Source organism: Agelaius phoeniceus, chromosome 1 (assembly GCF_051311805.1).
Source record: "Agelaius phoeniceus isolate bAgePho1 chromosome 1, bAgePho1.hap1, whole genome shotgun sequence".
Classification (NCBI taxonomy): Eukaryota; Metazoa; Chordata; class Aves; order Passeriformes; family Icteridae; genus Agelaius; species Agelaius phoeniceus.
In genome coordinates, this window is record NC_135265.1 from 10,650,094 (window position 1) to 10,668,278 (window position 18,185).

Here is an 18,185-nt window from a genome sequence, read left to right on the forward strand (position 1 = left end):
CTTGGCTGGCCCCAGGTACTGCCTTTAAGCACAATTCATTCTGACAGTAACAAATCTTTAATTCATGCCCAGCGATAACTGAAACGATAATAGGTTCTGACAAAGGATTACCTATGGAGTTCAGCAGTTCAGGCCCCAAACATGCACTATTGCTATTTATAACTAAGCCAAGCAGTTGCTATAATAAGAACCTCCACATCCTGGTTATAAAATGTAATACTACTGAATCATTTTTAAGTGCAAATCCGATGTAAATATAAAGTAAGATGAGAAGGCCAGATTTTCTATTTTTTCCCCACTTAAGGAAAATTGGAAGGGTCACTGCTGCTTGTTATGGAGAAAGTACTAAATGCAATTATTTCTTATGAAAACAGTAATATAGTATCATCAAACTATGCTTTGCAAAGTTTTTAATTTATTAAAATTACACCAGTATTTGCATGTTGAACTGTCTTGCTGCTCAGAAAGGAACATAATTCTGTTTCACTGGAAACTCAGCACAGATACAGGAGCATGTCTGCAGGATTAACTCTCACAGAACTACTTGCATTTGATGAGAAGAAAGTCTTTGAAATCCTCCCTGCTGCTACAGTTAACACTTGAACGTGACGAGTGAGTAGGATAAAAAAAAGGAGGACTTAAGTAAGCAAATAGTCTTTTTACTTAAGTTTTTCAACATTAAAGATTCAGTGGCAACAAACTTAAAAGAGCAATTAGTAATCATACAGAATATTGGAGAATGGAAATCAAAAGCCTGGCAAAAGTTCTGAATTGCAAAACAGAACCATCTTTACACAAAACACTTTTAAACTTGAAATGAACATTTGAAGGAACTGCTGTGAAAAGTTATGTCTCAGCTCTAAAGATTAAAGCTGTAACAAGTCTTAAATTTACATTTGTGACATATTCACACTAATTTTTCATCTATCAAATGTACCATCAAATATTTTCTTTAAAAATCTAAGGGCTATTCTTATTACAGTATTTAGATGCATTCTTCCAGAGGTGCCCAGGTATGCAGTACAATTATCTCCAAGAGTCCTGGATAAATGCCAAAATTAAGTTCTCTCAAAGTCTAACAAAATTTAAAGGATTAGTTTCTAGTAGAGTTTTAAATAAATTTAAACATATTTTGTCATGATGCTCTTTTATTGCCAAAATTTTATTTCATGTTCTAAGACACAGAAAATATAAGACTGCCTTCCTAATTCCTCACCTTTCTGTTTAAATACACTTTGAACTGCACAAAAATGGCCACAATATTTTCTAGTGGCCAGAAAAGACTTGAATTTTCTGTCACCACAGCCCTTTCCTTCTCTGTTTACTGGTGTGATACCAACCTGTGTTAAATATCTGAGGCACACATGCCTCTGAGTATGAAACTGTGGAAAACTGGAGTGAAGCAGCTTGCTTGCATTCAGCTGGGAAGGGGCTGGAACACAAAGACTTACAAGCTCTATAATGCCACTCCAACCCTTGCAGGCTCTGCCTGCCCTCAGCTGCTGCCAACTCTGCTCCAGTGTGGGCTGCCAGGGGCAGGCAGGGACCCCCAGGCACCCTGGTGAGCAAGCAGAGCAAAGTCCAGGCAGATCTTGAACTGAACTGTTCAACAGGAAGTCTGGAATTTCTCCAGCAGGGTATATAGCTGTGTTCCAAAAACTAAATTTAAAAAGGGCCACAAAAGGAGCAGTAACCCAGAGGCTGGAGCTGGGAATGTATGGATGATCAAGGCCAGATCAGTGGCTTCTGGATGGGGCACAAACTTCTGACCAGACATGGACTGAACCGTGGGTCTGTTTTGTCACCTTGGCTGTTTGCCCTCCCCAGGCTGACACCAAGAGAAACACAAAGGACTCCATGCCTGCAGGATAACAACTCTGAGAAACGGAGGATGTTATACAGAAGGAAATCTTTGAAGTGTTTCCTTCCTTGGTTCTGCCTAAGCTGCAATTCAGAGCAACTCTTCCTTTGCAAACTTGAGGGATTAGACGCTGCTAAAAAGCCGATTGCTAAAACCTCTCGCACAAATCCCGATGCTGTGACCTTGCTGTGACCTGCAGGCAGTGCCACATCTGTGCTGTGGGAGTGGGAGGCCTGCTGAGGGGCCAGCTGTGCTCCAGCCAAGGCTGTCACCCTGAGCTGGGGCTTAGGGCCCATCCCCGTGCAGGATAAATCGCTTCGTTCCACAGGCTCCAGAGGAAATCTGCTTGGGCCACCAGGGATACATCCCATTGTCCTCAGCCCAAGTTCAGTGAAGCACCAGCTCTCCTTGGATAAACACACTGCCATTAATCTTCTGAGCTGGCTTGGAGACAGCAGGGAGGATGTAGGAAACTCAAGCAACAGCTTCACTTGGTGGTGAGCGGAGCAGCCCGTGTCCCAGCTCAGTGCCAGAGCTCCTCTTTCCCAGCTGTGTCACATGCCTCAGCCCTTCCTGCAGCAGAGCACAGGTGCTGGAACCTGGAGCTGCTCTGCTGCTTCCCTGCTGTAAACACCACACCCTGTGAGCCCTCCTGCTCCTGGCACTCTGGTCCCCATCCCCACTGCAGCAGGATCCTTGAAAACAACATTTCTACCCACCACACCAGTGCAGGATTTGTGCCTGTCAGGCCCTGATCTCACTAGACAGACATTAACAGCTCCTTTCATGCATTTACAATATGAAGGATTGTTATGTCATCTACAGAAGTGTCCCGTGGTGTTTAAGGCACAAGGGTTCCCTCTGGAAGGGGCTCAGGCTCTGCAGACCCAGTGCTGGGACTGCCAGTCACACACTCATATCATGGGTAACATAGGGCACTGGATGTTTAGGAATACAAATTATCCCTCAGTTTTCAGGTCACAAAACCATTTCACGTAGTAGAGTTCCCCTAGCTAATTTTGGAAAACAAAACCCCAACAACAGGCAGTTAATGCACACCTTGTTGCTACTTCAATTTATTACCTTGTTCCTACCTCCCACTGAGCTGCTAATTGTGCTGCTGCTTTCCAAAACCTTGTGTAACTCCACAAGATGGTAAGAAACAGAGCTTTTCTGTCCATCTATGATTGCCTAACTTATAATTGCTTATTTACTGAAATAAATCTTCCTCTAAAGATTTTCACTTAGCCACTTCTGTCACTTTGCCAGAGTGCTGCTGACAGACTCCCATGCCCTAGCAGCACGCTGCTGCAGGGAGGCCTTTCAGGTTCTTCACACACTTGCAAACTGAGCAGAGAGTTCCCACTGTCCAGTGAGTAACAGCAAGCACCACTCTGCCTCTGAATGTGAGCCATATCTGGCAGACATCACATGTGCAGAAATGCTGGGAAGGACAGGATGGAGAACGGCATCTCGCCTGCTGGCAGCTGTGACAAACACTCTTAGCACCCATGTGGAGCCAGGCCTTTTCCTCCTGCCACTGGGGTTTTGATTTAGTTGAGCAGTATAAACTCCACATCAGCAATGATATGTTTTGTAATCAGTCATTTTCTTTTTTTTCAATCTGCTTAGATGGCAATAAAATTTAGCAAGCGAATGTAGTTAATACCCAGTCCCATCTGGTTAAGCAACACAGTATGAAGGTAAAGGAAACCACAAGGTGTTAAAAACCACACAAAAAGGGATCTGTTAACAAAAATTAGGTATTTTCCACATGACACTGAGGTAAATCCCCTTCCTCTTCCTTTCCAAATCTGTAAAAGGACTAAATGTTTGTGTTGAATGTAAAGAGGGTTTTAATAGAAAAGCTGTATCAGGGAGAAAACTCAGAAAACAAACCACAATGAATTTCCTGATTGTCTTCAGGACACTTTTCAGAACCACACAGCACCAACTCAACAAAGCCAAACCAGTGGGTGCTTACCAATCTCCGTGCACAGCAACTGCAAGGCTGCCAAAGCTTAACTGCAAATAATTTTGTCAAATATTCATTTTCTCAATACCACAGTACAACATTCCTTGTATTAAATAGAAACAAGAGCATTTATTAAATTTAGGGTAAATGGCAAACTTCCTAATGTTATGCAGGTTAAGGGGCTTTTTTTTTTCTGCTTTGCAAAATAATAGTTGCACCTTTACTGCTCTGGTAATCCTTTCTTCATGAACTCTTTACACCCAGCCTAAACAGAAAATGAAGTTGTTGTCTTTTGGGATAAAAAATCCAGAGAAAAAGAACAAAAATATTCTGTTGCAGAGAATTAAGGACTATAGACACACTCAGAATAGAGGCAATCTTGCTATAACAGTGCTTGATATTGAAGTCTGAATCATACGATCCAGCAATTTTCATTTTTTTTATTAAAGAAATAAAGATTTAAAGTATTGAGCAATTATAGGATTAATATCTGTCTGGGGATTTAAACCATGACTATTCATACTTCTGTGAGTCCTGAGTTATTGCAGAGGTAAGGACAGTTTGGTTATGCAGCTACTTTGTCAGAAGCATCTTGAATCTGTCTCTCTCCTGCTGATAATTGTGAAACTCCTGGTCTGGGGCATTCTCACAGAAAGGTCAGGAAAGGGTGCACATTGCACACCAGGTGTAGAATGGCTTGGGGTTGGCTGGTTTTGGTCTGTTGTTACCTTTAAGGTATGCCAGGATATCTCCAGTGTGAGCAACATCACCTCTGCTGAGGCAGCATCCCTTTGGCCCCAAAATGTTTACAGTTGCTTTAAAGTTATTTTTAAAATCAGCAATTCATTTGCAAACAAATGCTATTTGCCAAGCATTTCCTTCTCCACAGAATCCAAATGGAAGAAACTGTCCTCTGCCCAGAGAGTCACATCTGTTCTTTTTTCTGAGCCTTGAAGTCTCTGGGGGCCTCTGAAGTGGGAAACACTACATCAGAGCTACTGAAAATGGTTTCAAAAAATCTGATTACAAATAGTGGTAGATAAAGGAAATTAGATTCTTTGAATCAGAAAAATTTAACTGGTACTTATTTTGTTGTTTTTAGCAATGATTACAAAAAGAAAGCTTAAAACTTGTTTATTGATTAATTACTTTCAACACTTTACTTTTTCCCCAGCCATTCTGGTTCTCCTTAGAATAATCATTTTAAGTAAGAAAAATAGTTCTGGTATCATAAGAACTACACAGGATTTAATTGTCCTTTATTCACATTTCTCCTCTAAGAAATCACTAAGCAGTTCATTATTAATACCAAAACCAGATGCCTCACTACTTGGATTAACTTTGAGCCAGAAATTGTCTTTCTTTTCCTCAAAGTACACATTACTTTTCTAGTCAGAGTTCAGACTCTCATAAAACCTGATAAAGACATATTTCCTTCCCATATCTCAGACATTTCAATTTATGCATATTCAGTGATTTGATTTATAAAGGGATTGAGAATAACTTAACTAAGATGCTCTCCACTTAAACAAGTTCCCAGAGGAACAAAATATTTGAGAAATAAGTGATATTCATAGTGTTTCATTCACTAGAAAGAATTTAAGAATTTTGAGTACATTAAATAAAGATTACAACTGGGGCACTGAGAAGAGCTTCAAGAACTGAGGCAAATGCTTCAAACACTTGCTTGAAAAAAAGGATCAAGTCTGCAAGTGCAGTTATACATTTATTCTATCCAAAGTAATCTGAAACACATGGAAAAAACCAGTCCTGACATGCTATGAAGACAAGAAGCTCAAAAAACATGCAGAAAAAGACACAGGAGATACAAGGCATTACAAATTTGATGAACTCCTGCAGAGAAATGGGAGGGCAGCAATGATTTTAAGCAACAGCTGGAAGTGCAACTTGTTTAAACTGCTTCCCCTCCTGGCCCAGAAGCCCTTCACAACCTGGAGCACTCCCCTCTCACAGCCACATGAACACAAATCCACATCTGCCCCCTCAGGGGAGAAATTCCAGTGCATCACACAAGGTGGTCCCTGCAGCACTGCCCCACCTCTGTCTGCCATGGCAGAGCTCAGCCTGGCCTCTGTCCTCAGAGGTGTCTCTGCAAGGGACAGCAAAGGGAAGTTGTGGGGAAGATGTTGGAGAAGCAGAATGTTGTGGGCTCTCAGAACTCCTTTTCAGCATGCAAAGCCACCAAGGCAAATAAGAAAGCATCCTGGATAGATGCAAGAGGTCAGCACTGTGTTTGTCAGGGCCAGAAGACCTAGTAGATGCAGCAAAAGGCCTCAATTGGAAAAGATTTACTCCTAAAATAACCTGTGAGAAAAGAGAAAGAAAGAAAGAAAGAAAGAAAATAAAGGAAGGAAAGATTCCAGGAAGGAAGGAAGGGGCGGAAGGAAGGGGCGGAAGGAAGGAAGGGGCGGAAGGAAGGAAGGAAGGAAGGAAGGAAGGAAGGAAGGAAGGAAGGAAGGAAGGAAGGAAGGAAGGAAGGAAGGAAGGAAGGAAGGAAGGAAGGGGCGGAAGGGGCGGAAGGAAGGGGCGGAAGGAAGGAAGGGGCGGAAGGAAGGAAGGGGCGGAAGGAAGGAAGGGGCGGAAGGAAGGAAGGGGCGGAAGGAAGGAAGGGGCGGAAGGAAGGAAGGGGCGGAAGGGGCGGAAGGGGCGGAAGGGGCGGAAGGGGCGGAAGGGGCGGAAGGGGCGGAAGGGGCGGAAGGGGCGGAAGGGGCGGAAGGAAGGAAGGAAGGAAGGAAGGAAGGAAGGAAGGAAGGAAGGAAGGAAGGAAGGAAGGAAGGAAGGAAGGAAGGAAGGAAGGAAGGAAGGAAGGAAGGAAGGGGCGGAAGGAAGGAAGGGGCGGAAGGAAGGAAGGAAGGAAGGGGCGGAAGGAAGGAAGGAAGGGGCGGAAGGAAGGGGCGGAAGGAAGGGGCGGAAGGAAGGGGCGGAAGGAAGGGGCGGAAGGAAGGGGCGGAAGGAAGGGGCGGAAGGAAGGGGCGGAAGGAAGGGGCGGAAGGAAGGGGCGGAAGGAAGGGGCGGAAGGAAGGGGCGGAAGGAAGGGGCGGAAGGGGCGGAAGGAAGGGGCGGAAGGGGCGGAAGGAAGGGGCGGAAGGAAGGGGCGGAAGGAAGGGGCGGAAGGAAGGGGCGGAAGGAAGGGGCGGAAGGAAGGAAGGGGCGGAAGGAAGGGGCGGAAGGAAGGAAGGGGCGGAAGGAAGGAAGGAAGGGGCGGAAGGAAGGAAGGGGCGGAAGGGGCGGAAGGAAGGGGCGGAAGGAAGGGGCGGAAGGAAGGGGCGGAAGGAAGGGGCGGAAGGAAGGAAGGGGCGGAAGGAAGGAAGGGGCGGAAGGAAGGAAGGGGCGGAAGGAAGGAAGGAAGGGGCGGAAGGGGCGGAAGGGGCGGAAGGGGCGGAAGGAAGGAAGGAAGGAAGGAAGGAAGGAAGGAAGGAAGGAAGGAAGGAAGGAAGGAAGGAAGGAAGGAAGGAAGGAAGGAAGGAAGGAAGGAAGGAAGGAAGGTAGGAAGGTAGGTAGGTCTGGGCTGTGAATGGTACTCTAGAGCCTCAAAGATGGATGGGAAGCAATACTCTACAGCAATCCACAAAAGAGGAGGTAAATATGCTTGGTGTTAAGGGCATTAGAACTCCTGCTCAAGATGGGCCTTGATCTAGCTGATAGCTACCAAGACACTCCTGGAAATCATCTTGGAAAGGTGGAAAAAAGTGTGGGATAAGCAGGCAAACCTGAAATTCACCCATGCAGAGACAAAAAACTGGAGGAGATACTGAGAATGAAATCAAAAAACATCAAAGAGAAGCCTCCTCTTAGCCAGAAAGTTGGAGGATAAAGGAAGAAGATTTCCATGAAGACAAGGGGTGTAGAAGAGACTGAAGCAAAAAACAGAGACAGTAAATAGAGGTAAAGTACTCAAGAGGAGGTACAAGTGATGATAACATCTCAAAAACCAACACACTGGAAAATTAGAATTATTCTTGTAATTCATTAATATTTGTGAAATATATGAACATTTGTAACAGTATTTCTTGAAATAACTGTGGAATACAAACTAGAGGCTACTGAAAATCATAAGGGTTGATAGTTAAAATTTTAGTCACCTGATCATAGCAAGCACATAAAGAAATTGAGTGTCACAGTAATACCATGTGGCAGGATTGTAGCTAAGCTCATCTTTCAAAAGTTTATTACTACCAGGGCCAGTGGAACTATGCACAAGGATAAAAAGTCATGAGTAGGAGTGTCTTTAATGATTTCAAGACTTAATGTCTATTAATTTTCAATGTAAAAACTGCCATGCCTGCAATTGCTAGAAAATATTGCAGGCACAGAAGGTAGAGTAGCTACAGCAAAATCATTCATAAAGTCACCAGTGAAATGGCAGGTGGCTGTATTGTTAATGACATTTCCAAAGCAGTTTTCATTTAAGGAAATTACCATGGCATAGTAAATGAACATTTCCCATGAAAAAAATATCAGTGTTAAATGCACCCAGCAAAGAAAAATTCAGCAAATCTATGAAATCATTTGGTTTGCAATTTCTTTCATCTATAAAAAGAAGACCAAAAAAAAAGGAAAAAAAAAGAACTGATTTTTTTCTGACCTCAGGAAACTACTGAAAGGCAACAGGAAAACCACATCCCAAAGTGCTGCCAAATGACAGGTGAGAAAACACGAATTTTAGTCCTACTCTTCTCAAGATTCAGACAATGCAGAAGAGGAAAGAGTTATTTTTTGAACAGAGAAGCAGGCTAGGTGGCTCCATGAGCCATGCAGATATGTTCCTTGGGTTGATTTGCTCACCCTACAGCCTCAGGCAAAGCAGGACATATGCTCAGACTCTCTGGATAGAATCCCAAATTCAGAAAAATGGGCTGATTCTCAGTAATAGCTTAATTTCCTTTCCTGTCCAATTTATTTAAAGCATTCAGTACATGACTTCTGCAAACATGTAATTGCAAACTTTAAAATTCTTCCCTAGTTTCAAGTAAATGTCCTTAAGGAAGAAAAACATTCATCAATGGTGAATAGTATGTTTGCCCCTGAAATTAAGTCACTTAACTCTGAAGCACCTGAAGGGCAAATGTTTCATGCATGACCCTCAGTTGCAAAGGTTCTCTCTTACTTTAAAAGCCTTTAACTATATTTTCAGTGCCAAACTTGCAGCAGACAACTTTTTGGCCAGAGACCATTTGAGTCTGACTCCTGAATGGAAATGAATGTTCAGCACTGAACAAAACAGACAGACCTCTATATCAGAGCATGTAACAACATTCTCTGCACAGAAATCCAAGTCCCTGAGAAGGTAGAAATATAAAAAGCAAAATAATTTTTATATCCACCTCAATAGCATACGGAAATGCTCCAACTCACTTTCAAAGTCTGACAGTTATTCATAATAATTCCTTTGAACATCTCCCAAATGTCCCCTGAACATCTCAAAATCAGAAGCAATATGGGAGTTATTTGTCAGAGGTATCCTTATGCTTATTTTTATTTGGCCTTTCTTGGTTGCAATACATTGTCAAGCAGTATACATTGAACTACATGAACATACCAAAGGTCACACTAAAATATATCCTGGCAAATCTATTTCAAGGGGGTACATTTGCTAGCTGTACAATTAACCCATCAGGAGAAATAATTCAAATCACACTTACTACAATGTCAGTAAAAAAAGGGAAAAAATCCTATTAACTTCAGGAAGCTGATGAATTTTGTAGACCAGGTTAGGCTTTTGCAGAACAAAGCCTGGGTGATATCCAAGGGCAATGGATTTGGACATCAATCTTCAGAAAAATCTGATCTAGGACACGTTTCTATTTAAAAGGTGGTTTTAATTTATAATCTGTTATTCCATGGGTATATCTACTCAGCTCTTTTCCTCTGTCTGAAATAAATCATACTATGACATCTCAGCAACCCATACTCAGACATCAACAGCTTCAGAGCTGACTTACCCTACTCACAAACAGAACAGGTGCATCATTACAAGGCTTTTTTCACTCTATATTTATGCATTTACTGTACACACCATACAGAATATATAAAAGCACAAACACTTCAAAGAGTGCTCACCATAAGTGAGAATATACAGTGGTTTTCCATTGGTATCCATAGTGGTTAGGCAAGGGGCCTTTGGTGAGATGGTTCCCCATCGCTGCAAGGCTGCTTCCAGGGAAGGTGGCCAGTTTGTAACCACTCCTAATTGTTCCCCACGCATGGCCAACATCTGAGCTCCTTCTGGCTTTGGCTGGTTTGGATCTGGCTGTTGAACTTATGATTATGAAAAGATATACAGTTACCATGTAAATTCTATACCTTGTGTACACCTGTGTAATCAAGAGAATAAGTTACCTTTGCAAAATGTTCTGAAAACAGTAACATGTAAGAAGGTATTGAGAAGCAACAGAGAAATATAACAGAATATTTTAATTTTAACTTTAACACAGATCAAGCAACTGATTCACCTCAGGAATGAAAAGTCCTTGTTCTTACACTAGTTCTACAAGAAGGGAAAGAAACTGCTGAGGCAACATGCATATATTTATCTTCAAAACAGTAAACCTTTCTTTATTCCTAAAGAGAGATGGAGAATACTTTTTCTTGGAAAAAAATGCAGTAATGAGATGAACTGCAGAGCTACTGACAAAAATGTACTTTAACAAGTAACAGATTGATTTAAGTCATGTTCTGTTACACGTTTTCTTATAAATTCCTGTGAAGACTAAATTTCCACATCCTGAAGAATCCTAATTTTCAAAGCACTGGTCTTTTTTTAAAGAAGTTCCATTTATTGACTTTATCTTTGTTTCTATCTTACATTTAGTTCATTTTTCATACTTCACTGTTACACAAAGGATGTTGTAAAACATTTAGCATGCTCCCTCACTAACATATTTTCTTTCATTGGTGTTCCAAAGCACTGGCTGTAACCTACAGCTGAATGTTCTCAAAGCAAAGCTTCCCTACACTCTCTTCTGTCATTTCTTTGCAAGCAGAACCAGGAGCTGAGCAGACAAGAAACACTTTTGACTCCACAGCACTATGTCCAAGCTTACTGCCAGCAGTTTCCACTGAACACCAATGGTTTTTTGGTACTTGCCAGTACAGGAAGGGCTTACTTGTCTTTCTGGAAAGTCAACATAGGAGACAAACATTTTACAGAATTTTCATAAGCAATCCCCAAACCTTTTGAAAAACAGTCATTTTACCTTCTAACAATTCCTCAAAGTCATCTACAAAGAACTCTCGTAATGGTGGTCGTTTGGGCCGCTTTAGGGTATTGACCAGCTGCTGAATCTTTGCTGACACTCTGCTGCTCACTGGGACTCCTGCAGGACAGGGATCAATGGAGACATCAGTCAATGGCTCTGCTGCACCCACCAGACATCAGGGGGGTAAGGAAAGGTCAAGGACTGCAAGGCCACCACAACTACAGTTTCATGCCATACTGTGACTCAAGTGTTTAGCATCAAAACACACAAGCAAAAAGGAACAGTGATAGCTAATGTAAATGAAATCAATACAATAATGTCAGAGCAAGGTTGCAAAATTAGAGGGGAAGCAGCACACAGACTGAGGGAGAGAAGCACAGTGGGAAAAATGTCCCTACAGCAAAATTCAGTACCCTGAGAATTGCCTCAGCAATGGTCAGTGAGAAAACTGGACTGGCCCTCCCCATGGTCATTGGCCATACCAACATTGTCTGACTAGGCTGCAGCCTGGTGAAGAGTGTGGGTCATAGGCTCTGCCCCATCATTTATTCTGGGTTCTTTTTGCACTGTAGGGGACATCTGTCCAGCATCCATCTTAAGCATGGTTCACATCTTTGTATTACTTCAGCATGCCCCTGTATTCTCTGAACATCCCTGCAGCCAATCCCACCAGCCAGCAATCTCCAAAGGGAGCAGGCTTGCCCTTACAGCACTTTGGAACACACAGCTCTGAGCAGCAGCCTGGGGCAAGGGGCATTTTTATAATATAGTCCCATCAATCACCTCCCCCTTCCTTTTCTCTAGTTGAGTGCAAACCTCTCCAATGTGCACATCATCTGTTCCTGAACTAATAGCTTTCTGTCACTGCATTGCAGGAATTTCAACTTCTTACCCTTCCATAAGGTTGGCTCCAAATCTTTTACCAAGTGGTGCTTAGAGCTGAAGCTACTAAGTTTAGATACAGTACACTTGGTCAACAATTCCATGCTCTGCTGAAATATTGTTTGATAAATTTTAGAAAAGAGGAGCAGTAAATAAGGAAGGGTTTACAAATAACTGTTTTTCAAAAAAAAAAAAAAAAAGCCAAAAAACCAAATTAAGAAAAAATTAGAGAATAAAAATTTCAAACGTGTCAATTTTCAAGATGTAGCCATTCTAGGACCTCACATTCTTTGTCATTTAAAAGAACAGACTAGCTGTAACCAGGCAGCATGATAATGGGAAATCTAAAGAGATTCTCTGGGGGTTTTTACCAAACAGTTTCCATGGGGAGTCAGCTCCACTGATTAAGAAATATTTCTCTATGTTATCTTCATTGATATCAGTTTATTTTAGAACTGTAAAGGTGCTGCAACTTTGTGTTTACAAGTGAAAAGTGCCCAGGAAAAAAGCCACAAAGAACACCCAAAACCCAAGAGCAGATGCATACAGTAACCACTAAAAAGGTCAGGATACTCAAAAGAACCCCAGCTGTGTTTTGGGACATACCATCACCAGTCTCCATAAGCTCAGCATTGCCATACTTTGGTGCCACCCGTGCCGTTGATCCTTGTGGTCTTTCTACTTGTATTGAGTGCTCTGAGGTGTAAGTGGTAACATCTGGAGGGGCAGAATGATTTTCTGTGAAAAGTAAGTTAAAAGGTTTAACCGTGTACCTCTAATGTCAAAGGGCAGAAAAGCAAAAGGCAGAGGAAAAGAGACCATTTGAGGATTTTTCCCCCAACACATGAACAGGCGTTAAAATTAATGTGCAAAATTATTATACTGAACTATAATGTGTAGTATAATTTTAATAAATAAAATTTGCACTGATTAAAACAAGGCTGTATATCTGCAATCACATAAGCAATAGGCTAAAAGAATTATACAATTAAGTTGTAAGTTCTCCACTGACATCTGATTTTACTTAAAGCTTTTGGACATCTGCAAATAGAAAAGACCCAGACAAATACACTTCTCATGGATTACTGTGTTAGTTTTTCTAAGTAAAAAGAACACAGCATGTTGTCAATCACTTGCAAGTGCCAATGCATATCACTTTTATAACCTCTGTATTTTGACTATGTCAGTTTGAGTTAAGAAAGGAAAAAAGCCAATCATAGCAGGATTGGAGACCAGAGGCAAGAAATAAAATGTAAAGAAACATGAACTTTGCATTCTTCATGGACACTTGCTTGTCTACTATTTTTAGACAGAGATATTTCAATTCTTCCGCATAACAAAGCCTTGCCTTCCAGAAGGCAAACACGATTTGGTCTGACTCATGCCAGCACTGCTGAACAATTCCACAGAGATAATCTTTCTCTTTCATGGCCTGATAACTCAGCATGCTACCACAGTTCATCTTCCCACGTTTTCAAGTCTGAGTCTGTATTTCCAATGTATTTATGTTATTTCTATAAGTTGTCCCATAAAGTTTTTGCAAGTTTTTATCCACATTAGATTAGATGGAGATAAACACCACAAGCAAATAACTTTTCTTTCAATTGACATAAATGATCCCCAGCAGCCTTTAAGTTACAAGAGAAGGCAGGTCTTCACTCTGCTGCCATGGAAGTGAAGAGAAATGCATTCTATTTAACAATAGGGTAAGAGTCTTTCAAAATGCAAAAATTCTGGGAAAATGTCATCGTGTTCCAATACTGTTTTCAAGATGTGCTTCTTACTAAATTTTATCTATAAGTATTGTGGTGCTGTAAGTACTAGAACACCAACTTCTACACTAAATTTAATCTCAAACATAATTTTAAAGCACTTTCATTTTTATGAGTTTTGAACTTTGAAACACTGTGATTCTTGTGCATTTAATCCCAAATTTATGCACCATCAACACAGAAAACTAATTTTTTGCTACACATACCAGAAAATGATGCTAATAGATGCTTATTTTGCATGCCTCTCATTTAAAGGTAACATTTGACAGACAATCATGCAGATTTAAGACATGACATTCATTCCTGCAGCTGTTATTTAATGTTCACATTCATGAACATCATAAGGGCTCACTCCTGTCACCCAATCATATTGTCTTGTTGAGGAAGACATGAAATGGCTTTTATTGAGCAACCCAAAAACATCTTGTGTTCTACAAGCGTCCAGTTGGACCTTTTGCTTCTGATCACATCCATGGTTATGATTTTACTGAAACAAACACCTTACATTGTGCTATGTGACCAACTGAAGTACAAGATTGAAGTTTATGCAGTAGTTGCTTGAATAATGTCTTCATTTAAGGTCTTCATTTCTTGTCATTATGAACTATCTTAGACTCAGCACAATTTTTTGCCCTTTCTTGTTAAGTGACAAGAGCTTTTTATAGATCGTGATTGTATTACTCAATAACTAAGTCAATTAAAAAATGCTGATGATTATATTTTTCTCTTTACTTATAATGAAGTTTTGCAATGCATATGGGAGATCATGACTAAGAAAATAATTATACTTAGTCAGCTATTAGTAACATCAGAAAGTATTTTTAAAGTGAGCTGTATTTGCTTACATCTTTCCAGCAAAGTATTCCCATCTTTCAGACTTTAGAAGGCTCCTTTTGAAGAGGAGTTAAAGACTAATTTTTTTTTTAATGCATGGGGCAGAAGATACATGAGCAGGGATGCTCTCCCTTCAGAACTCTATGCTTAAAACCAAATTCTTCTTTGTTACACATGGGGCTGAGCAGGGGGAAAGAACAAAACAAGAGTCCTGCTCTTTTGTAAAAGGCCTTCCTTTTGAACAAACAGCACTTGCACTTGAAGCGGCCTAAAAGAAACTCTCTTCCCAAGGTTGCCACCGTGGCTCAGCCAAGGAGTTCTCGTGCCCTGGCTGCCCAGCTGCTATTTACTTTTATCCTGAAGAAAAGGAATACTGAGGTTTGTCTTGATGTGTTCCTCTGTAGTATCTGCTTGACAGATGTCTTATCATGGCAGTATCTACAGTGGTACATTTCATCCATTAGATTTACAAATCTTTAGTCAGTTAGCATCTCAGAGTCAGGCTTGGAGAAATGAAAATCATACAAAGATTTGGTCTGAATGACTTCTAAAGAAAAAGATAATTGTTATGTTATGTGAAATGTACCCTTATTTTTTTGTATAGAAAGGTCAATCCAACCTTTGGCTACAGACACAATCTGTAGAGAGTTGCTTGGTCTTATGTCAGGTAACTTGAAGAATTGTTTGAGGTTTCATTAAGAATCGTGACCCTGACACATCTGTTCACTAAAAAGTAAAAACTGACAGCTGCATGACTTCAAAGCACTTCCTCCATCAAACATACATATTTGCATCACCTCCTATTCCCATCTCTTCCAATATCCTTGCATTAGGAGATCACAGACAGAACAGCTGTTTCCAGTTAAGGCTCTCTTCATTTCTGCCACTGGAGCAACATCATTTACCCCATTTCATGAAGATCAGAAAGGCCCAAAAAAGCAGAGCACATTCGTGGAGGGATAGAGCACTGACAAAGCCCCACGTCTAAAGAGAAGCAAAGGAGTGGAGGAATACTTTCAGTGGAGGTTTGGAAGCTCACATAAGCACCAGGTACTTAAAAAGTTTCCAGGGACTCAAAAAGCATTCCTGCAACACTGTACTTGAAGAAAATGCAGCTTTTACTCCCAAATACAATGGCTCTTCTGGTTGTCAGGGAAAGTAAATCCAGAGTCAGAGATGCAGCTCTTTCCATTAGCAGGGTTGTTCTTGTATTGATGTCCAGGTGACAGATTGTATTTTAAACTAGTCTCCTGTATAAGTTAACATTCCCCCTCAGAGCACAAAATTTCCAAGCTGTCTGAAAACCATCAGCCATGCTTATGGCACATGGTTTTATATTTATTTGATTAGCAATCTATGTAGCCTTTAATGTGGATAGAAGCCTTTGATTTTCAAACAGAAACATATTTGAAGCATATAAAAGAAATATTAAATGCACCTATAGGATCAAAACTTTGAAGTGAGATTATTAACTTTATATAGATTTACAATGATAGGCAAGCATTGTGTAATTTTCACCACATGACCTTTGTGGGCTTTGGGGTGTGCTTTCTGTCCCTGATTTTTATATACATAGAAATCTAAACCATGTAATAACAACAAATGAAAGCTTGAAGATCTTAGAAATCTGCACAAAACTGACCCAAAGAAGGGTCAAAACATCAGATATTTTTAGCAGATTTCACTGGTTTAACCTCTAAATTCAAGAATTACTGAACACAGCTGTGAACAGACCTATGCCAAAATAAGATTTTGCCTATAGTCTAATGCAGACCCCTGAGCTGAGAATAAATATTTAAATGATATCTATCCCAAACTAGAACTTTGGCCACAATAAAGCAGCAGCAGTCAAATTAAATGAACAGTATAACATTAAAATCATATAATAGCTTACGCAAATTATCCAAATGATTCACAAAGATAACTCTGATTATATTATAGCCAAAGCTTTTTATCAAATCTCTTTTCAGGACTGCATTAGTATACTTAAATTGGAAAAAAAAATCTCCCTTTTACTCTGTGATGCAGTCTGGAGGTAAAATCCTGGTGGATATCAGAATGGAGAGCTTTTTTGGGTTATCATTAAGGTCCTTCCTGTTGCACCTTGATTTTGTATTTATTAAAATTGGCACCTTCAGAGTATGGCCTTAGATATAAACAGTTGATTCCTCTCTTACAGGCTGGTCTGTCTCTGGAGAACAACTCCTGGACCAAACAAGCATCAAGGCATGGTAACATATGTTCTTTGTGACCAAGAACAAACTGTCTCTGATAGCTGAGGAGCCTGAAGGAACAGGATTACTCTTCTCTCCTATCAAAGATTATTATTCATCTACCATCACTGGCCCACTGCCTTGGAAAGAGTCAGGCTTTCTGTAGGGTTTCTTCAAATCTATTACCTCTTAGAATACATTTAATGCAAAATCTACCTTCTTGGATAGGAAAGAAACAAAATAGCAATTTCATTTCAAATTCTTAAAGAATGCAGCTCACCCATAAAAACATACATATTACAGTTATAACTGTGCAGCTTCTCTTACATTTCCAGTGATTTTAGCAACCATAAGATCCCTGTCTCATCAATTAGATTTTGTGCCCCAATGACCTTTACATTACTATAGCTCAATTAGTGTCCAAGAAGAGATGCAATTTAAGGCATCTTATCATCAGAATGAATGAAAATATGCATACACTGAGGTAAGCTCAACTGCTTCCTTCAAAGGCAAGATCTTTCTAGTCAACAAGGCACAATAAAACACGTACACATAAGAAACAGTAGTTTCCCTCTTCTACAGAATAGTGCCATCTTAATTTAGCTCTATAAATGCTGTATTATTTACCACTAACTCAGTGATTATAAAAGACTTACTGTGCCAGATTTAAAATTACTAAAATGTCAAATTATAAAGAAGCTATATTTAAAGACACATTAAGACTTTGTGTATGAGTAATGCAACCTTTCAGAGTTTGGATAAATTTAATTCTCTATGCTATAATTTCCTGTAGCATTTCAGGATGAAGTCATAGAAAATAATCAAATGCAATGATTAACGTGTTCCCAATGTATGTGTTTCTAAAACAAGGTTCCAAGCATTCACTTAGCATGAATTTATGAATACAATACAAGTTCTTCCCCTGACTGCAATTCAGCCATTCTGGATCATGATGGGAGGATTACTGAAAATACAGGTGTTACATCAAGCTGTACTCATAGCAAAACCCAAGGGAAATGTACTCCCTTTCCAGCACATAAAATCATGAACACTGCAGATGCTTTCATGTATCTCATTACATGTACTTGAAAGGAAATGTCAGCTGAAGAACAGTCACACAAAACTGTAGTAAGACAGTAGTAAGGTTGCTTTATCTGTTCCAACAAAGACTGCAACAGATTTTTAGTGAGAGCCCAAAATACACACCCCAGCAAGAACATACACAAAGCAAAGGCCTTGTATGATAAGCAGCTGAAGAGTGAATGGAAACCAAGCCTTGCTTTCCACATATCCAGTCAAACAGCTGCCTCATGTTAATAAAGACCAGTGTCAATGGCACAATATTCAGAAATAATGTCTGTGAAGCTTAGCCCTAGTAGAAAGCAAGCTTTGACTTCCTAGCATCTTTATAAAGGAAATAAACAAGCT

At 40.4% G+C, this 18,185-nt stretch overlaps 1 protein-coding gene across 6 annotated transcripts in view; it reads right to left on the reverse strand.

Annotated features, from left to right (window-relative positions):
• DIP2C (disco interacting protein 2 homolog C) overlaps positions 1 to 18,185 on the reverse strand; it is a 310,631-nt gene that overhangs the window by 96,364 nt on the left and 196,082 nt on the right. For 5 of the 6 annotated variants that reach the window (XM_077192765.1, XM_077192933.1, XM_054640496.2 and 2 more), the window contains 3 exons: positions 12,545 to 12,676; positions 11,054 to 11,173; positions 9,918 to 10,115 (listed from right to left, as the gene is read on the reverse strand). In XM_077192765.1, coding sequence (XP_077048880.1) covers positions 9,918 to 10,115; positions 11,054 to 11,173; positions 12,545 to 12,676 — 450 coding nt within the window. The remainder of the gene's footprint in view (positions 1 to 9,917; positions 10,116 to 11,053; positions 11,174 to 12,544; positions 12,677 to 18,185) is intronic. The other variant, XM_077192803.1, reaches the window with a different exon arrangement.